Source organism: Mya arenaria, chromosome 6, assembly GCF_026914265.1.
Source record: "Mya arenaria isolate MELC-2E11 chromosome 6, ASM2691426v1".
Taxonomy (NCBI): Eukaryota; Metazoa; Mollusca; class Bivalvia; order Myida; family Myidae; genus Mya; species Mya arenaria.
In genome coordinates, this window is record NC_069127.1 from 10,088,251 (window position 1) to 10,111,061 (window position 22,811).

At 38.4% G+C, this 22,811-nt stretch overlaps 3 protein-coding genes across 6 annotated transcripts; all 3 read left to right on the plus strand.

The window, feature by feature from the left end:
* The first annotated feature begins 158 nt into the window (after positions 1-158).
* Positions 159-8,213, plus strand: LOC128238822 (ectonucleotide pyrophosphatase/phosphodiesterase family member 5-like). Of its 2 annotated transcripts, none has more exons than XM_052955086.1 (4): positions 159-1,141; positions 2,355-2,522; positions 4,081-4,314; positions 4,939-8,213. In XM_052955086.1, exons 1-4 carry the CDS (start codon positions 244-246, stop codon positions 5,145-5,147), a joined length of 1,509 nt encoding a protein of 502 aa, XP_052811046.1. In that variant the 5' UTR covers positions 159-243; the 3' UTR covers positions 5,148-8,213. The 2 variants fall into 2 exon arrangements, with proteins under 2 accessions (XP_052811046.1, XP_052811047.1); XM_052955087.1 differs by having other exon boundaries at positions 159-1,135.
* LOC128238826 (N-acylethanolamine-hydrolyzing acid amidase-like) lies at positions 5,163-16,469 on the plus strand. 3 transcript variants are annotated; one of them, XM_052955091.1, is made up of 11 exons: positions 5,163-7,543; positions 9,265-9,546; positions 10,349-10,443; positions 10,922-10,991; positions 11,618-11,744; positions 11,885-11,975; positions 13,237-13,316; positions 13,600-13,772; positions 14,533-14,595; positions 14,797-14,892; positions 16,224-16,469. In XM_052955091.1, the coding sequence occupies exons 2-11, from the start codon at positions 9,362-9,364 to the stop codon at positions 16,291-16,293; spliced, it is 1,050 nt and encodes a 349-aa protein (XP_052811051.1). In that variant the 5' UTR covers positions 5,163-7,543; positions 9,265-9,361; the 3' UTR covers positions 16,294-16,469. The 3 variants fall into 3 exon arrangements, with proteins under 3 accessions (XP_052811051.1, XP_052811053.1, XP_052811050.1); XM_052955093.1 differs by having other exon boundaries at positions 5,163-7,415; XM_052955090.1 differs by lacking the exon at positions 5,163-7,543 and having other exon boundaries at positions 8,270-9,546.
* Positions 16,470-17,168: 699 nt separating this feature from the next.
* Positions 17,169-22,382, plus strand: LOC128238825 (arginine kinase-like). The gene is made up of 6 exons (XM_052955089.1): positions 17,169-17,573; positions 19,250-19,509; positions 19,726-19,874; positions 20,332-20,497; positions 20,890-21,070; positions 22,011-22,382. The coding sequence occupies exons 1-6, from the start codon at positions 17,408-17,410 to the stop codon at positions 22,166-22,168; spliced, it is 1,080 nt and encodes a 359-aa protein (XP_052811049.1). The 5' UTR covers positions 17,169-17,407; the 3' UTR covers positions 22,169-22,382.
* The last annotated feature ends 429 nt before the right edge of the window (positions 22,383-22,811 follow it).

Sequence of the window (22,811 nt, forward strand, 5' to 3'; positions counted from 1 at the left end):
AATTTCATGCCAATTTTTATTTTTATTTTGTTAGTTATGCTCGTAATTATTATTTCCAGATGTTTTATGTTGATTAATTATCCATAATTTTGTTCTGAGGATGTTTTTTGTAAAATGAGTTTAAATTCTTACATCATTGTAAAGTAAATATTCGTCAGCAGATGTTGCCACATCAAAATGGTTTGAAATGTGTCAGAATCTATCCAAGTTTAATTGGTAACTGTTCCATAAACAAATATCAAAATGATGTGTATCTGGATGCAAAGTTTTTGTTCTCACTTAAAAGTGTTAATGTTAAATTTCTTTATTTTAATACTTTTTCTGAAACTGCCACTGCATGTTGATGGCAGGGTTAGTCCACACAAGGTGTTGCTAATTTCATTCGATGGTTTTAGATGGGATTACTACAAAAAAGCACGAAACTTAACAAGCTTCCATAGAATGATTGCTGATGGTGCATTTGCTAAAAATGGAATGATAAATGCTTTTATCACAAAAACATTCCCGAATCATTATACATTATCAACTGGACTTTTTGAAGAAAGCCATGGAATTGTGGGAAATCAGATGTATGATTCTGTTTTCAATGAAACATATCATGGAAATAATGACACCATTACCAGTAATCCAAAATGGTACAGTGGAGAACCAATATGGGTTACGAATCAACGTCAGAACACTGAGTATCGCTCGGGTTGCATTTGCTGGCCAGAGTCTATGGCACCTATCGAAGGATTCAGACCATACCGGATAATACCATTCCGCACACAAAAGGAATTTCCATACAAAGATAGGATCAACACTATGATTGAGTGGTTTACAGATGAATATCCAATAAATCTTGGCCTTTTATATTTCGAGGAGCCTGACAAAATCGCACATCAAGTTGGACCAGATTCGCCCGAAGTTTTAAGTGTTTTATTTCAATTAGAGAAAGTGCTAGATGATCTATTTTGGGCTCTTAAAGATGCCAATATTTATGAGAATACAGACATAATAGTTTTAAGTGATCATGGAATGGCTTCAATTCCACCTGAAGAATCCTACAAAATTGAGCTAACCAAGTATTTGACAGAAGGCACATACTTTGTTACTAGTACAAACCCAGTTTGTGGAATTTTTCCTTCTACACCTGGTATCAGTATGTAAAAAAAAATGTCTAATTTTTACATATTGTCACATAAATATATATAAAGTAGTCATTGTTTTTTTACAGTAGGTTGCTAATGTAAATTACAACATTTTTCATGAAAAAGTTATCTAAAACACTACAGGAGGCTGTTTTAAGTAAAGGATTTTGGTCATAAATTCAATAATCTTAAATCTGTAGAAACATTATAAATGGCAACAATGGGGTATTTTTAGCTCGACTTTTCGAAGAAAAGGTGGGCTATACTACTCGCGTCGGCGTGGGCGTCGGCGTCCGGTTAAAGTTTTAGGGCAAGTTGGGATTTTCACCTAAATAAGTCCAATACCCTACATTCAATTGACTTAATACTTCACACAGTTGTTCAGGGCCATCACATGATGAGGTTAGATAACTCCATATTATCTTTTATACAAATTATGGCCCCTGATATGGAACTTAGGTTAAAGTTTAAGGACAGGTTGGGATATTGTTTAATAACTTCTATACGCTTCATTCAATTGACTTAATACTTCACACAATTGTTCAGGACCATCACCCAATGAGGTTACATAACTCCATATCCTTTATACTAGTTATGGCCCCTGAAGTTTTAGGCAAGTAAAAGTTAAGGGCAAGTTGGGATTTTAATAAAAAAAACTTCTATACCGTTCATTAATAGCACTTAATAAAATTCAAAATTATTTACGACCATCTTACAACAAGAAACATAACTCCGTTTTAAGCCTAAATACAAGTTATGGCCCTTGAATTTTGTTTTGTTTTTTGTTTCCTTTGAAAGGCATATTTTTATATTCTTAACCACATTTTCATAATGGGAAATCAAGTTATTTGAATGACTTGCGTCATTGTTTGGGCGGGCTGGTGGGAGGGCAGCATCAAAGTCACCTTATGTATCAAATAATTTTAGTTAGGTTTGACATAAAGAGACCAAACTTGGTATTATTACATCGTTATTGTATTCTAAGTCAAAGCGGCGTAGTCGAGCGCACTGTCTTAGGACGGCTCTTGTTTATCTCCTTTTCATTTTGTTTAAATACTGACTGAAATTTAATTTTCTCAAAAATATAGCAAAATTGCATTATTATAAGACTACCATCATTTCAATTGACAACAAATATCGACCGAGATCGTTATTGATGCAGGCTCCTGGTCCGTAGTCTATTGATCTGCATGACATGTATTACTAAGTGTGCATTTTTAACAGAGAATGTGGAAGCAATTGTCCAAAACCTGAGCAGCCTTGATCATGCAAAGGTGTACCTGAAGGCGGACCTGCCAGAGGAGTTCCACATCAAACACAACCGCAGGACCCCTCCAATCATGGTCATCCCCGAGGAGCATTACTGGTGTTCACATAACAACACATATTTTGGTATGTCAAATTGTTGTTTATTTGGACTTGTATTTCTGATTAAAAAATGATTGAATTAAATGATATGATTATTGGTAGGCTTTATACATATATATAAACATTTAAGACAGTGAGTAAAAATCAATAGTCAACATGACTGTACTAGTTTCCCAAGTTTTCACAAAGTGAAACCTGTAGTGCGTTCAGTAAACATGTTTGCGGTGAACGTTTGCTGTTTGGTTCCCTGCTTGCAGTGTATGTGCTGCATTGCAACTGGGATACAAGGTAAAACCTTTTGCGAGTGTTTGGTAAATGCTCACCTTACTCCTACGCACTGCTGGTTATTAGAATGACGTACGTTGTTGTTGAGATGAGTGGGTGGGCGGATGGGCGGGCGGCATCAAACTCACCTGTGAAACTGAATAATTTGAGTAAGTGTTGACATATCTTGACTCAAGTTGGTATGTAGGAAGAGTGTATGGAAACCTTTCATGGGATAATCTGTTTGGAATCCTTGGGTCAAGGTCAAGGTCACCGTAACCAAAAATAGAAAAACGGTTCAAATTGAATAACTTTAGTTTAGTTACCATAACTTGACTAAAATTGGTATATAGGAAAAGTTAAAAAAAGGAGATCTTTCATGGGAAAGGGTTTTGGGCCACTTAAGTCAAGGTCAAGGTCACTTTTATTAAAAAATAGAAAAATGGTTAAAACTGAATAACTTTAGGTAGGGTCGACGTATCTTGATTAAACTTTGTATTTAGGAAGAAAATATGGAGACCTAACATGTGATTGGGTTTTGGGCCCCTAGGGTTAAGGTAAAACTTTTACTAAAAAAACGGTTGAAACTGAATTACTTGAGTAAGGGTTGACATTGATCTCGATCAAACTTTATTTATAGGATGAGTTTATGGATATCTTTCATGGGATGGGTTGGGGCCCCTAGGATCAATGTCAAGGTCTGTTACTAGAATTAGTACTATGTTAGGGTTTACATATATATCTTGACTAACCTCAGTACAAATGTATTTAGGAAGGGTTTATAGAGACCATTCATGAGGTTGCATGTAGGGCCCCTGGTATGAAGGTCAAGGTCACTGTTACTAAAAATAGAAAAAATGGTTGAATCTGAATTACTTAAGTTAGGTTTGACATACTTTGACTAGATTGATATTAAGGAAGAGTTATCGTGACCTTTCATTGGATTGGGTTTTAGGGCCCCCGGGGTCAAGGTCAAGATCACCAATACAAAAAAATAGATGAGAGGTTTAAACTGAATCTAATGATGAAGGCTGTAGTTCTTCTGTCAGTCTTTGAAAACCTGGTTTCATTGCATTGTGGCATATCTTGTTTATCTTTTAAATACTGTGTATACTTGTCAGCTCGGTGCAATGTGACTAATGTCTCCTAAGTGTTTTTATATGAATATAAGCACATATTATCTTATTATAAGTAATTTAAGTCAATATAACAGTAACACATATATGTATAAATATAGGCATATATATATATATATATATATATATATATATATATATATATATAAACTAAACACAGATTTTCACTTGTTTTCTCCCAGCTGGTGAGCATGGGTACAACAACAGTATACCAGACATGCACCCAGTATTTCTGGCTATGGGCCCATCATTTAAGCCAGGATCCATGGTAGACTCTTTCAACAACGTTGACGTGTACCCGCTCCTGTGCCGACTGCTTGACCTTGTTCCTGCGCCCAACAACGGTTCCCTGAAGGTTGTGTCCCAGCTCTTGGTAGACAGGCTTGTCACAGAGTCCCCCAGCACGCTTGGAACATGTAAGCATGTGATGTACTTATTCTTGTTTAAATTGAAAAAGTGTAGATTTTCTAAATCCCTGAACACATCTACAGTCTAGTTAGGAGCAAAATACTAAATTGTGTTAAAGGGACTATGCACCACATGCCACAATTGCAAGGAAAAATAGAAAAATTTCAAAAATTTACATAAAATCTTTATCGTTGTGTACAATGCATTGAATTTTACTTACTGATGTATAACATTGCTTATTACACATGTTTCTTTTGCAGTGGTTGCGTATTTTTCCATTTCAAAATTAACAGGGTTTGTGTTCCCTGTAGATACCAGTATATGTTACTGTATTAATCATGTGACTTTCACATGCTTTAATAAATATACACACTATAGACTGGGAAACCATTATGCCCTACTTTTAAAAGGGTAAACTCAGCAAAGACAGAAACAAATTCTTTTTATCATGTTAAGTGATTTATTATTGGTTTCATACTAGCTCGTTATTAACAACTCAAGGCTTGTTAAGAGGAGATAGGTATTAGCTGATTTTGGGACCGTCTGGTGTCTTGTCCCTTTAATAGTACTCTGTTTCTTAAAATTAAACCTGTAATAATTAGATTATTCAAAGATAATATTCTCCCTTGCAGATCTGTTTGTGGTGATAGTGAGCTGTATGGTGAGTGGTATATTTTGTGTGGCGGCCTGCCAGGTACAACGCAGATACCGCAGGCTCCATCGACGCAATTTGTCCCCCTTCCTGCCCCTGCCCCTGTCTAGCATGGGAGGATATGATCATCAGAACAATGAGGAAGCCTCTTTGGGGCTACTTGGGGCCACCTCAGACGATGAAATTTGATGGTAGACTTACTCACACACTCAGAATGAATTTCTCTTCGCTCAAGCTCAGTTTGTGCTATATGATGATTATTTATCCACATGTATGTTAAAACTTCATTTTTCTGTGATACGGTGCAATTCCAATGACCATAGTTGACTTGTTCTTGTATAGAAATCACCCAATTAATACACAAACAAATGATGAAGTTCTGTAAGTAAACATTCACACATTTTACTGATTCAAATCAAATTAAAAGTATCCTGCTTTAGGGTAACTAAATTTTCATTTGTTGTGTTCACTTACATATATATTTCAAGTAGTTTTGTCTTTGTTTCAAGAATTTCTATGTACAATGTTCTTGTTTCTACATGCATGTATTTGACTGTGAATTATTGTTCTAATAAGTGCTACTTTGTTATGTTTAAAAACTATATATTGTTCCTTTCCATGCTGTATATTTAGCAATTTTTATATAGTTAGAATATATACACACAAGCTCTCAGACTTTTACATATCGAGGACATGTAAATTGTATGCATTTTTACATTTCTTCCTCAACATAAAAGAATACTTTTATGTTATATGTTTTACTTTGACATTCCTTTAAGAGTATAGTCAGAATACTAATGGAGGGATCAGTTTACCATTTCTTTACCATATCTGGTTTTGTTTGTAAAATTACAATGTGTACAATTCATACATGTGCTTTTAGTTTGCTTGTGGTAATTAGGGCTGCCCTTCGCCTGAAACGATTCATATTGTTTTGGGCATGGCCAGTCAGTCTTTTTTGTGACAAAATCTTGTGTCTCTCATATCTCTAATATTAAATTAGCCATAGTGATGTAACTGTAAAGGAATGCTAGGCAGCATTTGTCAGATGTACACCTGGGGATTTTGTGTAGTTGCACCGAGTAATTAGTAATGGCCCTCGACTTAGTTTAAACAACCTATAGAGCATGCAATTGTGTGTCATGCGTATCTCCAAAAGTATTTAAGCTACAACCATGAAAGCTTACAATAATGTTTATCAGCATCCTAGCATGTGAATACGGGGAATCGAACCTGCAACCCCTGGATTGATAGTCAAGTGTGTTACCAGTAGACCACAGATCCGCCACAGCTCCAGGACGGTATTCAATCTCATTCTTATCCTTGGATTCTTATCTTGAATGTAAGTGAAATCTTATACATGCGGTTATTGAATACATCCCCAAGGGTTACGTAGTACATGTATATGTTAAATTACGTATGTGCAGTTACACTAGATTTTATCATAACAAAATTATGCATGTATAGGTTTAAGTATATTTTATTTTCAGAGAACATTTATATGCTATATTATACAACATACTGAATATGAGGATTGGTCTGGATGAAGATGAACAACTTCCATGTATAAGAGCCCTTTCTAACGGTTGATGAATTGCAGGATTTGGACGTACAAATTAACACAAGTCAGTTTTCATCGTTTATGTGGTTACGTAAAACCAAAATAAGTTAAATCATAGAATATAATGTACATTACATGTATTGCGGTATGATGAAGATTTGTATTATTTAGTATTAAGTGATAGGTTGGATCTGAAAATGTATTAAGGTATATATTACTGTCTTTTTTTCTAGGCAGATAATTGGTATGGGAGTTTTGAAAGAAATGTCTTAGCAATTGTGAATGCGATTTTTTGCACATAGAATCAGTCGCCATATTCATGACAAGTATCTATCATGTGTTTCCGTACGGATAGAAAAATCCGACCCGAGTGCACGCGCGTACGCCAGTAACGAGGCTTGCCGAGTTACCGGCCACGCAGCGTGCCCGAGGGTCGGGTTTTTCGATCCGGACCGGAAAAACATGATTGATATTATTTCTTGCATATATCTAAAATTATCAATTTGTGGGGAAAATTGACTTAGAAATCGCACTTTTGTACATTTTACCAAAAAGCGCGTGCGATGTTGTTTACTGACGTCATAAAGCGCAGTAATTTTAAATAACTTTTGACGTCAAATAGTTCCTCTAAATATCGCGTTTTTACGATTATTTATTTTCTATCTAAATTAAAAGTCTTTCATACTTATATATTTAATTGTGCTTTATTGAAATGACATAATATACTTTTCATAAACCATTCAATAAAAGAAATAAGAAGTGGCGCGTTGTTGGGCGTGACTCATTGTGTACACACCGGTCTTACTGACCTGTGTGAAAGCACTCTAAGCATGATGGGAACGCACTACTTTTTCAAGATGGCGGCTTAAACACGGAAGTGTCAAATTTATAAAATTGTAAAGTGAAAAACAATTCAATTTAAACGCCGTTTGTGTGATCTACTGCAGATATTGATATTATTTAATTTATTTAACTGTTCTTTTATTGTATTTGGTGTCAATATTAAGCAAACAGAAGAAACAAGGTCATACTTTGCTTTTAACACAAATGGGGCCGCTTGAAAAATCAAACTTTTCCCATATCCGGTTGGCAAAATAGCCATCACATCATGTTTACTTAAAACATGCATCAAACATTCCCTCTGACAGTCTTTCAGTGGTTTTACAAACCCAATTTCTTTAGACACGCGTGTTATTATTTCGTCCATTGTTAGTTAAAAACCGAAAGTGAAAGTACATAGTTTTAAATATCCGAATAAAATAATAGTAACACGGTCGAACTTTTAATTGTATCTTGAATTTTAAGACCACTGAAGAATAAGTAAACCATTTTTAATCACTTGAAAAAGATATAATGTGTTTTATTAAAAAATCGCCATCCCTACGCGGACTACTTTATGTCGGAGTCTTTTTTACCCCGAATGGGGGTGAGTAATGCGTCGTAAGACACAGGTCTATTTTTGAGACCGGTGTGTACACATTGGGGCGTGGCTCATCTTACATGGGGGTGGGGGATGTAAGACGGGTTTTTCCAGCACTGGCCACATGGCCGGGGAAAAAAACAAAAACACTCATTTTACCATGTTTTTCTGTGCTATATGTTTAGTATATAAATTCATGTGATTGTGAAACATGTATGCATCTAACTTGTAAATATATTTTTTGCACAAAATAAATTCTATTATATATACAGTATGCATGGTTTTTATGCTCTTGCCAGCTTGTCTGTCCGCCCGTCTTTGGCTTCCATATGTTTGTTTGTCCCCTATTGCACAACTGTTTACAACATCAAGCTGACATTGACATACATGGAACATATATTCAAGACACCATGTCCAGTTCAAAATCGCTTGGATTCACTGGTCACATATACATGTGTTGTTGCCTATCCATAATCTGGATAAATGGATTTCAGAATAACTTAGCGCTGATGTTCACGGTATCAAGCTGACGTGGAAAGAGCATGTCGCAAGCACCTATCGTTAGTTTCAAGGTCATCTGGATCAAGCTGGCCATTTATTTTCTTGACCGCTCCATGGATAAGACATTCAATTATGGAAGGGTTTCAAAATAAGTCCGTGAATATGTCAACTACATTGAGACCACATTCAGGGTAAAGGTCACACCTTTTTTTCTGTACATTCATATAATAATTTTCCAATGAGTTGGCACACATTCGTATAACAACAATGAGAAACACATATTTGTACTCAACCAACCACTTTTCCTTTGGTGGTACCTGAACAAATCCTTAAACCAGTCATTGTTTCAATTCGCACAAGACTTTTAATAGTGTCTTCCCATTTATTTGTTTAAAGCTGTCAAACTCCATGCACTTGACACAACTACACTCTACTTAGAACAAACGTGTTATTTTTTTAAAAATATATTTTCCTAACCATCTAATACAGAATACTTGAAAGTAATATTTTTCCGATTTGAGCTTTCCTTCCGAATGTACCCAGCCGGAACGCATCCATCGGCTCAAACGATATATCCTTGTTCTGCTTGAATACTGAGTGAAATAGTTCCGCATAAGTTATGGGTTTTCCTATCAAGATAATAATATCGTTTCAATGGGGTTTATAAATTGCAATCTAGTGATTGACTCATGTATGTGCTTCCTTGAAGTGGTGTCGCCACAATTTCAATGATTAGAATAACAATTATGTATGTTTTGATTGTGAAATGGTTAATAAATGTGTTATCATCTTATAATGATTGACACATTTATCACATAACGCAGATAATCACATGACTGTTCGGTTATAACTGAAAGTAAAGTGTAAAGTATTTTATTTCGGATTGTGTTCATAAAATACAAAAGGACAGCAGGTTATTCCATGGGCTCTTGCGTGATGCACGGATTGTTTGCGGCGGTGGTGCTAGCGGTGTGGATGGCGGCGGGGGAGGCGGTCACGCCGCCCCGGAAGTATGTTGTCAACTTGGACCTGCCGCCCACCAAACGCTGGCAGGAAGTGGCACTGGACCACAAGCAAATTGTCCCGGACGTGCACAAAGTTCTCCTGTAAATATTAAACCGTTTTTCTTTTCTGAATGTTTCATGCAAAGGATAATCAATAGCCTATATTTACGTTGAGTGTTAATGCTTGTCTTGTTCTCATTCAGATGTAATTATTATTACGATGTTGATGTCCTATAATATGTTTGTTATTACGATGTTGATGTCCTATAACAGGTTTGTTATTACGATGTTGATGTCCTATAACAGGTTTGTTATTACGATGTTGATGCCCTATAACAGGTTTGTTATTACGATGTCCTATAACAGGTTTGTTATTACGATGTTGATGTCCTATAACAGGTTTGTTATTACGATGTTGATGTCCTATAACAGGTTTGTTATAACGATGTTGATGTCCTATAATATGTTTGTTATTACGATGTTAATGTCCTGTAATATGTTGAAACAGTGTCAAATGTTCAGTGCTTGAAATCTGCTAGTGTAATTGCCTCGTTTGTGTGGTTAGTGGGGCATGGACGGATAAAAAATGTGGACCCGGGTACCCGATCGTCAATTTCCCTTATATACATTCCACGCCAAGTTTTTTTTTATCCTATCTCAACTCATGTCAGCTCAATCAGTAGCAGGCGAGAAGGCTGTCGTAAAAAAACCTTAAAGGCACGAGCGATTGGATAGTATTGGTTGGTGACAGGGTGTCCATCAAACCGGACCTTGGCCTGCGGGTACCCGTCCATGTAACAGCAGTTGATAATTTGCCTACTAGGGTCTCTGACATTGTTTGTCCTTGTGATCAATTCTAAGATATAGCACACCTCATGTTAATACTTTCACCGTCACTATTCAGTGAATACGTGCCTGAAGAGCTGGTCCCCTACATCGACCTCATAGCCACGGATCTGGACGCATACATCGACCAGCCTTACGCCGACGAAATGAGGGGTATTACAGCTGTTTTGGTATTCTTTGACTTCGAAGCAAACACATGCCCAAGTATTGTCAAAGAAATGGTGCCATCGTCGGCATCATGCAAATACTTTAACCGCTGTCCTAACTGAAATGTGCTAAATTCTAACTAACATGAAACTTGGTACGTGTGCACAATGGCGTTAATTAAACTAAGTAGCAAGTCCAATGATCCTATCTAAAGTATTTGTCGAGTTATATGCCCTTTCATCGACGAGCGAGACACCCGCTTGACGTGTTCTTTTTTAGGATTTTATAAAATGCTTGGAGTGACTTTTTTATAGTATATATATTAAACATGTTAATTCATTCATATTAGAAAAATGCCTTCGATGATACTTGTCCTATATATGTGTGACTGTTCAATATAGAAATATGATGTGTAAACACTCTAGCACAATAAGAGGATATTTGCAGGTATCGCTAACGTGCTGAACGTCAGTCTTGTTTGCAGGTATCGCTAACGTGCTGAACGTCAGTCTTGGAGAAATCCTTCTCATCAACGTAATCTACGACCTCACCGCGTAAGAAAACGGCAATTTATCATTAAAAAAGAAATATCAAATTAATTCTTAAATTGGGCTCATTCTCTACCATTACATATGCCTAAGTGCACTTATTTCATACCTGCCCGTTTGAGAATGTTCACTGCTCTCGTCGGAATGCACGGTACAAGTTGTGTTTTATAACGGATTCCGTACCGTGGGTCCTAAAAATGTTTCACCGCAAGTGCATTACAATTTTTTTATTATACTCTTTCCGCTGGCTTTTAGATAATTTGATATGTTTCCCCGTTTTGAAATCTAAGCCCCCTCTCAGTTCAAAATCAAACGTCAGCACTTACAAGGCAGGGACACAATTTCAATGATGTAATTTCCAAAATGACGTTACATGCGCATACAAATTGGTGCTTTTTTCGTCTAAAAAGTGCAATTAAATGACTTTATTCCAATTTGAGGATATATATTTCACCTCGTGGACCCCAAGAGTGAATATTTCACAAAAACATAAATTTTGGTGCTCTCTCGGTGAAATATATTATGATCTTACACTAAAACAAACACATTCTCTATGTAATATGCTTTCAAGTTTTTAAAAATATCCTTATAAGCTGACTAGTTGATGCTTGTCCATATCCCGCGCACGACAGGTATTGCACGAGTATCGTGTCCCAGGACCAAGCAGGAATGATCTGGCACTCCCGTAACCTTGACTACAGCTTCACTGACATGCTAAAGAATATCACCATACAGGTCGACTACCAGAGGGGAGGACAGGTATGCATCGAAACTAACAGCCAAAAGGAGAAAATCATTAAATCTACATAAAACACTTTTTCTCATTAAACATATTACCGTCATATGAGTATTCTTTTTTCGTATTGTATTGCATTGTATTGAATTTGTCTGCCTTTCAGACGGCGTACAGCAGCATCACGTACGCGGGTTACGTGGGAATCCTGACGGGCCAGCGTCCCAACGTATTCACCGTCACTGTCGACGAACGAGGTACGTATGACGTCACATGTGTTCGATTCTGCCCTGTGGGACGGTGTACAGCAGCATCACGTTCGCGGGTTACATGGGCATGCTGACGGGCCAGCTTCCCAACGTATTCACCGTCACGGTCGACGAACGAGGTACGTATGACGTCACATGTGTATGATTCTGCCTTGTGGGACGGTGTACAGCAGCATCACGTTCGCGGGTTACATGGGCATACTAACGGACCAGCATCCCAACGTATTTACCGCCACTGTCGACGAACGAGGTATGTATGACGCCATTAGTGTATGATTCTGCCCTGTGAGACGATGTACCAGTATCACGTACGCGGGTTCGTGAGCGTCCTGACGGGCCAGCGTCCAAACGTATTCACCGTCGCTGTCGACTAACGAAATACTTACATGACGCCATATATGTATATAAATATATGTACATTAGCTGTACAGACTGTGAAAAGCAGGCTTATATAGGTGGAATACGTTCTCCTCCTGACGGAACAGCGTTGGTGAACGAGGTATGTATGACGTCATATGTGTACAATTATTCCCGGTACAGTTTTTGAACTGCAATGGTGCGTGGGCATCCTCTCGGGCCAGCGTCCTACCACTGTCACTGACATTGTGGACGGACGAGGTACGCTACACCGGTATATGGGATAGGGGTATGGTAATTGGTATTTCTGTCATTATTTTGGATGTTAGTTAAGTACCTTATTCGACTACATGCTAGATGACTAGATACTAGCGCCATCTAGCGCACGACAAAACTATCCTATGATCAAGCATTTCAGTTTAAAATTGAGTAAACGTCACAACATAAATTGACGATTTTACCTGTCAAACCAAACAAACTTCGCCTTAATAAGCAACTAAAGGTATTAGATTCCAAAAAGAAATCGTACTATTCGTGCATTGGTAAGACGGTCCGGTCACAGTGTATTAGAACTATAATACTGCGTTTGAAAGATATCCGCTCTCTGGGTACCGTTTTAATAAGTGAGTTTAGTCGTTACTTAAATGATCCACAATCTGTATAAGCGTCTTAAATACCAACACACTGACGATCATTTTATTTGCTAAACGTTGTGTTGTTTTAAATAATGGTTAAAGTTCAATTCGCTCAGAAATGCGCCAAATTCACGAACATATGTCACTTACGATAATATACTACAAAATCGATTTAGATTTTTATTGAAACGGGACCCTGTGTTGAACATACCTAGCCCCTTGGAGAAGGCAATATAATACCCATGTCCAAATTTCAGACCAGGGTATCCCTCTATGGAACCTAATAGTGGCGCTGTTTGATAGTGACGTTGTCCCCGTCTCCTTCCTCGTCAGAGATGTAAGTCAACGTCCGAGTTGCATAAAAATGGCTTGATTTACATATTCACTTTGTGCGATCTCTAGCTTGATATGCAAATCTGGTGACATTGTTTATGAGAATAATATTTCGTTTCATGTATACGCAGAAAAAAGTTTTATTTTGCCTGTAACTTCGCTTATCACATTTCATCTATGTCAGTTATTAGCCCTTCATATATATGTTTGTGTTCTTTCTAATGGGAACGTTCTTCAAGGCCTCTCAAGTATTCGACTGTAGAGTTTATTTTTTATTTCCGATCCAGGCGTTAGACGCCGACAAAACGTTTGAGAATGCAGTTAGCCGCTTTGCCTATACACCGACCGCCGCCGACGCCTACTTTATTCTGGCCGGCGTGAACAAGGACGAGGGTGCCGTCGTCACTAAGGGCCGCCTCGCTGCCGACGACATCTGGAGGCTAAATTCAACGAATAACAGGTGGCGTTACCGTTCATATAGGATTATAAATATCTTCCATGGCCGACAGTGTAAATAAGGTTCATTCCGACCCGAGCCTAGGGTGTTTTGCGGAAACGAGGTTTACCGAGTTTCCGCAAAACGCCCTACGCGAAGGTCGGGATGAACCTATCTTACACGAGCGGCTATGGTAGATGCTTTTTCTCCCACCTCAGGTAAACAAAATTAAGTAAAAATGTATTTTTTTTGCAGAACTCTCGGCCATGGAAGATACTTATCATCATAATCTGAGGTGGGAGAAAGGAATATCCTGTTGTTATGATCCGCGATATTCCATTACTCCACCGTCACTGTCTATATATAATAAAAACTCATTATGTACTTTGTTAAAGTTAGTAATGTTGTTAATGCCATCGTTGCTAACTTCGTTTGTTTTCTGCTCGGATAGACTTTTCGATACACTTGTGCTTTGCAGTACTTCTGATAAGATTTAAGACAAAAAGTCTAAGCTGTGATTGTTTTATTTAAATATATGGGCACATCGTGAAATAGTTTACCCTTAAAAAAATTAACAACGAATCTGTTATCAACGTTGTTATGTAAAGCAAAGCATTGTATATTCGGCCCAACGTGTGCATAAATTTAAAGTAAAGTTCTGGGCTGATGCCCGTAAGGCTGTTAATCAAATTTAACGAAGCACGTAGCATTTAACATTTACATTACATTTTAAACATGCGAAAAACACCAACTTACACCATTCGGAAGTTGTGTCGTGTTTCAGGTGGTACCTAGTGGAGACCAACTACGACCACTGGAAGCCGCCACCACAGGCAGATGACCGGAGGTACGTACAGACGTAAAGGGCTGAATAATCGTTGTTGTGTTTGAAACAATGACTTTTTCGACACCAGTATGATATCGTTGTTTAGTAAACCGTCATATGAATTTATCCTGCAAACAGATAATGGACAAACACTACAGATTAATAAATTCACGAACATTTCTGAAATGCTGTTTTTATAACCATATGGTATTGCCATTTTAGGGACCCGGCCATCAAGGCGATGAACGCGATGGGTCGCCCAAACATCTCTGTTCAGAACCTCTTTAACGTCATGTCCACCCCACCAGTACTTAACAAGTGAGATGTTATCATATTATACGATTATATATAAAAATGTTACAATGAACATGCAATCAACGTCAGAACCCTTTTTATCCAAGCACATTTTTCATGTCAGTATGGTGGAAAAAGTATGCATAATTTACATATAAATGCACTAGTTACTAATAATAAACTAAAAAAAAATATTGTTTTTTGTCGGAGGTCTCTACAGTGTCCGAGTTGCGTCCTTAGTACATCCCCTACAGTGTCCGAGTTGCGTCCCTTGTATAACCCAACGGTGTCAAAGTTGCGTCCCTTGTAAAAAACCCTACAGTGTCAGAGTTCCGACTCTTGTATAACCTCTAGAGTGTCAGAGTTGAGTCCCTTGTATAACTCCATGCAGTGTTAGAGTTATGTCCCTTGTATAATTTACATTTATGGGTGTGTGTTTGTTCGTTTTGTTGGTGTTGTTGTTGTTGTTTTTTTGTTTGGGATGAAGAAGTAGGGGAAGGTGTCTCTCGTGCCAAGTTTCGTCCCTAAAGAGCTCGTCTCTTACGCCTTCTTCCGGGACCGCCTCTGCTATGTCTTTTGGGGAAATGAGAAATGTGTCAGAGTTACATCCCTAGTATAACACGTACAGTGCCCGAGTTGAGACCCTTGAATAACACCTGCAATGTCCGAGTTGAGCCCCTTGTATAACCCCTACAGTGTCAGAATTGCGTCCCTTGTATAACCCCAGAAGTGTCAGAGTTACGTCCCTTGTATAACCATACTGTGTCATAGTTGTGTCTCTTGTATAACCCCTATAGTGTCCGAGTTGCGTCCCTTGTATAACTCTAGTGTCAGAGTTGCGCCCCTTGTATAACCCTACACTGTCCGAGTTGCGTCCCTTGTATAACACCTTTAGTGTCTGAGTTGCGTCCCTTGTATAACCCTACACTGTCCGAGTTGCGTCCCTTGTATAACCCTACACTGTCCGAGTTGCTTCCCTTGTATAGCCCCTATGATGTCCGAGTTGCGTCCCTTGTATCACCCTACAGTGTAAGAGTTGCGTCCCTTGTATAACCCTACACTGTCCGAGTTGCGTTCCTTGTATTACACTTATAGTGTCTGAGTTGCGTCCCTTGTATAACCCTACATTGTCCGAGTTGCGTCCCTTGTATAACACCTACAGTGTCCGAGTTGCGTCCGTGTATAACCCTTAGAGTGTCAGAGTTGCGTCCCTTGTATAACCCATACATTGTCAGAGTTGAGTCCCTTATATAACCCTACTGTGTCAGAGTTGTGTCCCTTATATAACCCCTACAGTGTCAGAGTTGCGTCCTTTGTATAACCCCTATAGTGTCTGATTTTTTTTTATTTTTCAGGGGAACAACGTATACTGTTGTGATGTCGGCGGCCAAGCCCAGTCTCATGCAGGCCTGGATCCGAGATTGACCCCAACCCTTTTACCGTCTCACCCCCGGGATGTCAGTTCCATATAAAACGCACTGTTATATACTTATACATATATAGGAATTATGTGAACAAACTTTTAATTTGTACACAGTGTTGGATGTAATGTTATTTTGTGCGAAATAAAAAACAAAATCCATATCGCGATAAACTGATATTTGGTTGCATATCAGGTTGTTATTTTCTTCTCCAATTCATGCTTGGTCCAACTTGTGATGTGAATTCTGAATCAGTATATTGAATGTATATTGAAAGGAATATAGTGTTCAATACATATTATGCATTAATATTCTTAACTTATGCACAAACTGCATGCCAGTCGTCAAAAGCTGGTTTGGTGTAACATGTCTCAGCTGCACTCCTGCAATACGAGCATAATCACGAATATATGATACATATATTATGTCTGCTTCAACTGACTGACTGTTTGTTAAAGAAATTCAAATAATTTTATGTACGTGTATCTATGTTTATAGAACGCTAACAAGAGCCTTTAAAAGCAGTTTGTTTGCTTCTCCGTTATCTCACTGACCTTTCCAATGACAGACAGATAACCGAACGGAAGTTTAAACCACAGGTTCAAGAATAGTGCAGTGTTTAAATCTATATATAAGACCAGCCTGTTCTGTGTTCTAAACCTGTCAGAATAGTGCCAAAACCTACACTTCTGCCATGTAGCTAAATACAATACCTCCGCTGCCATACTCTTGTTTCTGCATGATTAGCTCCTGGTATAAAGTCTGTATTGAGATATTGAACCATTTTCTTTTCTGGTTTAATACGGTAATCTAATACCACCACTCATGTTTTCTTAGAAAATCTACACTAACTTCGAGTTGCCGGCTGATACCTAGCAGACTTGTATAGAAAAGCACCTGTGGTTTAGGCCCAAGCGAGATAGCGTAGTCCATACCCTCAGTATTCTTCAAACGACCTTGTTGTGTGGTATGATCTGTTAAAGCGGATTTATCGATATAAGCCGAGTACAAGTCCGTAGATTGCACAGTCAGCAAGTCTGTTGGTCCGGAGATCGATCAGTCGGTTCTATTCAGGAGTTTGTTGTGTGAGATTTTCGCGTAAATTCGGAGCTGCAAGGATGCCGGAAGACAGCTTGAAAATAGGGCTGGATGAGCTATGGAAGCGGTTATCGACCTCGAATAGCGGCTCGCTCTTGAAGAAACACCTCACACCGACCGTGTACGAGAAACTCAAGGACAAGGTCACCGACTACGGGGGATCGCTCGCCGATTGTATACGCTCAGGTATGTCGGAAAGTAGAGCTTTAATTAAACACGTTTGTCAAAGTTCTCAATATACAATGTACTATCTTATGTTGCGTTTATATGCAGAGCATTTGCTCATTGGAGAATTGCCCCCTCCCCCCACCCCCACCCACCTGTGGTGGTGGTGGGTGGGGGGTTCAAATATATGTGACAATTGAGTTGAATGAACATTTTTTAAATATAAAATGCCACTAATTTGTGTTGAAGAGTTCATAAAATAATATAATGATGAACTAATATTACTGACAAATGATATCGATATCAGTATTTAATACCATTCTGTTCACTAAGCTGTGTTATGTTTTGGGAATATGATAATGAAATCTGCGTTTGTTTCAAACATATATTGTCATACTGTACATAAAACATTTAAACTCTACCAGGTTATTACTGTTAAATATATTGGAGAAAATGTCAAATATACAATTTTCGCATCCAAGAGTTGATATCTTGGTGTGTCAACCGTCCTGCAATGTTCCGCATCCTTGTTTTCTTCTACCTTATTTAGGGCGCTTTAAAGAGCAGTAATACGGAAAACGTTGTAGGAAAATTTAGATAGTTTGCATTTTTACTTATTTCCTTATTCTGACCTTCAAGGTATGATTTGAAAGTCAGGATAACTTGTATTTCATTCATAATCCAAGATCAATATTCTTTGTTCAATATCAAATGTCTACTTATCTGAATACAGTATTTCATTTGTAAACATAATACCAAATCATGAATCAATATATCTAAACGTTGTACGCCTTTTTGAGTCGATAATTGGTTTGGTGCGGTGATTAAAGAATAAAGATACATGTATTTCTCTATTATTGTACATGTATTTTCATTTGCCAAACTATAGCAAACTGGCGGGCGAATTTACCATGCAATGAATGTATTAACATGAAATGAAAACCAACGTATGTTAACGCACAGTTGAATTAGCCAGTCTGTTTTTCCTTTATTAAAAACGTTACTAGGATGACATGTATTTTTTGTGGAACTTTAGTATCAAGATCGTGGTTACATAGGTGATTTTTCTCTGATATTGGAAGCGCTTTCTTAGTCACCCCAACATCTAGTTGTTGCTTAACTTACTTTTCAGTTATTAATAAATAACAACACTTGTTACTAATAATTACGAGAGAATTTTATTTTATGCTAATGAAAATTGCTTCAGAGTGTTAATATCATTTATGGCACCTCTGATTGGAAAACTTTAATTAAAGAAAATATGTTTTCAATCATGTTAATATATTGCCTTGCATTGTACAACACCGTCTCAAAACACCCGCGAAAGTGTACGTTAAATGTTATAACTTTAATAAAAAGTCGACGTCACGTTTTGACGCTGACGTAACTTCCGGGAATTCAATAACTTTAAAACGTCCAAAATGCCGTCGTCTGATGGAGATTCACTTTTCCAAAGATTGAAAAATTCTGGAAGCAGTTGTAATTCTTTGCTTAAGAAATACTTGACGCCTGCAGTATATGAGAAATATAAAAAGGTTACAACGAGCTATGGTGGTACGATCGTTGACTGCATCAGATCTGGTGTGTATAATATTGTAGCATAAAATATCATTTAATCTTTACAATGTATAATACATATATATGAAAAGCTAACATACTTTTATATGAAATGATTTTATTTTTGTTTCACATTGCAGGGTGTCTTCATTTGAAAAGCCATTGCGGAATTTATGCCTCCGATCCGGATGCGTACGATGTGTTTTCGGACGTATTTTACCCCGTGATCAAGGATTACCACGGTGTGCAGACACTAGCCCACCCAAAGCCAGACTTCGGGGACCTTGACAACCTTGGCTTCGGTGATCTCGATCCAAAAAATGATTTCATTAATTCGACCAGGATCCGTGTAGGACGATCTCACGCCAACTTCGGCTTTCCGGCGACATCAACAAAAGAAGTACGCTCATAATCATGGTTTTCAATATGTACCGAAAACATATTTTTTTAATTAATAATTCTGCGTCACAACTCCTTTACGTTCCCTTCGATTTCCATGACTTTTATGTTTTCCATTTCATTACTAGTTTAAGAACTTTGCAACCATGTTATAAAGATGATCATTCTGTATACGGTACGTGGCAGATTATATAAACGCTGGCTGTTTTGCTTGCAGGACCGACTGGAGATGGAGCGCATGACGGTGGCGGCGCTGCGGACCCTTCGTGGCGAGCTGGCCGGCAAGTACTTCCCACTTAGCACCATGACGCCCGCTGTCGAGAAACAGATGATCCAGGACCACTTCCTTTTCCGAAACGACGACCCGTGAGTTAACGATCTCTTTTCTATAAACAGTTCGTTTCTGTAGTGTGTGTGTGTGGGTTAGAACCAGCCGCCCGGTTAACTCAGTTGGTTAGATCGCCGTGCTAGTGTTCCGGTGGTCGATGGTCCGAACCCCATTCCGGGCGCATTTTAACTACCTCTCAGGTTTACAACATTTCAAAGACCCCCCAAAGATTGGTATAAGTTATTATAGCTCTCCTTAGTAAAGAAAAAAATAATGAGACAGATTCTACTAGATAACTGTGTCAATAAGCGCGTCGGATTCCATTGAAACAATCTTTAAAGGTATGGCCGTAAAAATAGCAAGACGCCAATGTAATGTCGGTTACCGGTATACATCACTTCAATATCATTTTCATTATTTACATAGCAATGTTACTCACGAACGATGTAGCTGAAGTAACAACGTTCTGGACATTCACTTTTGCTCTCGTTTCAGTGTGTTGGGCGACGCGAACGGGTACGACGACTGGCCGGCGGGCCGCGGGATCTTCTTCAGCAACAACAAGCGCTTCCTTGTCTGGCTGAACGAGGAGGATCACCTCCGCATCATCTCCATGCAGGAGGGAGGCAACCTCGCCGAGGTCTGGCAGAGGCTTGTCAAGGTAATATACCCCGCGTGAACGTGGCTTGTAGAAACATCGTAAGGTCGTTTCGACTGTAACGTCAGTTTATTAACAATTTATTAAAACAGATTGTTCTTGACAATATCTGCAGTTTGATTGTTTACAATGCAATGCGTTTGGAAATGCATGTGTTTTACATGTACACCATACACTATGCTGGTGTAGCGATATAGGTGTCTGCATCTCATCAAGAGGTCCTGATTTCGACCCCCTTTAAACTATTTTGCAGATTGTATCCCCAAACAAATGGCTTAGCCTATTTTATGTGTGTATCATGTAGATGAACAAATATACTGTTATTATGTCAGAGTTTAAAATATAAGTCACAGAGTTTTACAGTGTTCATATTACTATCCATAATTTACTTCCAGGGCCTCACGGCGCTGGAGAAGAAGCTGACGTTCGCACACCACCCGAAGTTTGGCTACCTCACATTTTGTCCGACCAACCTGGGAACCACCCTGCGCGCCAGCGTACATATCCGCATCCCGAACCTCTCCAAGAAGCCCGATTTCAAACAGATTTGCGACAAGCTCAATCTTCAGCCCAGAGGTACGCGGTGAAAGGGTGTCTAGTAATGCAATCAAGAGGGTGTCTAGTAATGCCATCAAGAGGGTGTCTAGTAATGCCATCAAGAGGGTGTCTAGTAATGTCGTCAAGAGGGTGTCTAGTAATGCCATCAAGTAATAACTTGATCAATATTGGGCAGAAAGCACTGGCAGTGTCACTCGATGCTATTTTGGGATAATTTAATCTGTTCGGTGTTTTTATTTTATTTGTATTAGTACAAGTTATTGAGTGGTTCATAGTTGATATGTTATTTAGTATTTGGTTGGTTTAGTTAAAAACGAATCCGGTCCGAGGTCAACCTGGTCTAAACTATTCCTGCCATAACCCTACTATTCCTACCATAACCCTACTATTCTACCATAACCCTCCTACCATAACCCTACTATTCCTACCATAACCCTACTATTCCTACCATAACCCTACTATCCCTACCATAACCCTACTATTCCTGCCATAACTCTACTATTCCTACCATAACCCTACTATTCCTACCATAACCCTACTATTCCTACCATAACCCTACTATTCCTACCATAACCCTACTATTCCTACCATAACCCTACTATCCCTACCATAACCCTACTATCCCTACCATAACCCTACTTTGCTACCATAACTACTATTGCTACCATAACTCTACTATTCCTACCATAACCCTACTATTCCTACCATAACTCTACTATTCCTACCATAACCCTACTTTGCTACCATAACTACTATTGCTACCATAACTCTACTATTCCTACCATAACCCTACTATCCCTACCACAACCCTACTATTCCTACTATATACATAACCCTACTATTCCTACCATAATCCTACTATTCCTACCATAACCCTACTATTCCTACCATAACCCTTCTTTTGCTACCATGCAATGACAACTATGTGAGACCGACAGTATGTCACTCCCTGCTGCAGGTATCCACGGCGAACACTCAGAGAGCGAGGGTGGCGTGTACGACATTTCCAACAAGCGCCGGATGGGCCTCACTGAGATCGACGCTATCCAGGAAATGAGGAGAGGTGTGGAGAAAATCATCGAGCTGGAAAGCAATCTCCGCAAAACTAAGAAATAGGCAGCTTCTCTACACACCCTCGCATACCAATATTTATACATGGACGTTTTTATTTTACAGCTAAATATTTTCGTAGTGTTTTGGATTTTACACCGAATATTGTGATATTTTTGTAACAATATATCTACAGAATTTATGATTGATAATACAGGTTTGTTACATTGACTAACGTTTGTTACTTTTACGAGTGTTTCAATAAAAAATATAAAACGGTTGGCATTTATATATGCGTCCCTGTTGCATTATATAGAAATCGAGGCAGTCCGAACTCACATGAGGGTCCGCGCGTTGTTTTGAATAATCAAGACAGATAGTATTATATTAAAAGAGGATAATTGTTTGTTTCATTGTAAGAACGCGATATATTTCCTCTCTCGTGAACTCCAACTTTCAGTGCTCACTTGGTGAAATGTATATGATTTACAGGGGCGGCTCGAGGATCACCTTTCCCTTCATATTATGCTCACCCAAGAAAACTTTAACAATTTCTAGTCCGAAATAGTGGATTTTGGCATTATTTTAGTGTTATTTTCTCCTATATTGAAATAAAAAGTATACTCGGACGAATTAAGCAAGTGATTTATTAATAATATACAGTATATGATAAGCGAGCTAAGCGAATGAGAAGCTTGGTAATGCGGAA

Coding starts and splice junctions, on each gene's coding strand:
- LOC128238822 (XM_052955086.1), top strand. CDS start 244: ATGATGTGTATCTGGATGCAAAGTTTTTGTTCTCACTTAAAAGTGTTA. Junction 2,523..4,080: donor ACATAACAACACATATTTTG/GTATGTCAAATT, acceptor GTTTTCTCCCAG/CTGGTGAGCATGGGTACAAC. Junction 4,315..4,938: donor CCCCAGCACGCTTGGAACAT/GTAAGCATGTGA, acceptor TCTCCCTTGCAG/ATCTGTTTGTGGTGATAGTG.
- LOC128238826 (XM_052955091.1), top strand. CDS start 9,362: ATGGGCTCTTGCGTGATGCACGGATTGTTTGCGGCGGTGGTGCTAGCG. Junction 9,547..10,348: donor GACGTGCACAAAGTTCTCCT/GTAAATATTAAA, acceptor GTCACTATTCAG/TGAATACGTGCCTGAAGAGC. Junction 10,992..11,617: donor GTAATCTACGACCTCACCGC/GTAAGAAAACGG, acceptor CGCGCACGACAG/GTATTGCACGAGTATCGTGT.
- LOC128238825 (XM_052955089.1), top strand. CDS start 17,408: ATGCCGGAAGACAGCTTGAAAATAGGGCTGGATGAGCTATGGAAGCGG. Junction 19,875..20,331: donor CTTTTCCGAAACGACGACCC/GTGAGTTAACGA, acceptor CTCTCGTTTCAG/TGTGTTGGGCGACGCGAACG. Junction 21,071..22,010: donor GCTCAATCTTCAGCCCAGAG/GTACGCGGTGAA, acceptor TCCCTGCTGCAG/GTATCCACGGCGAACACTCA.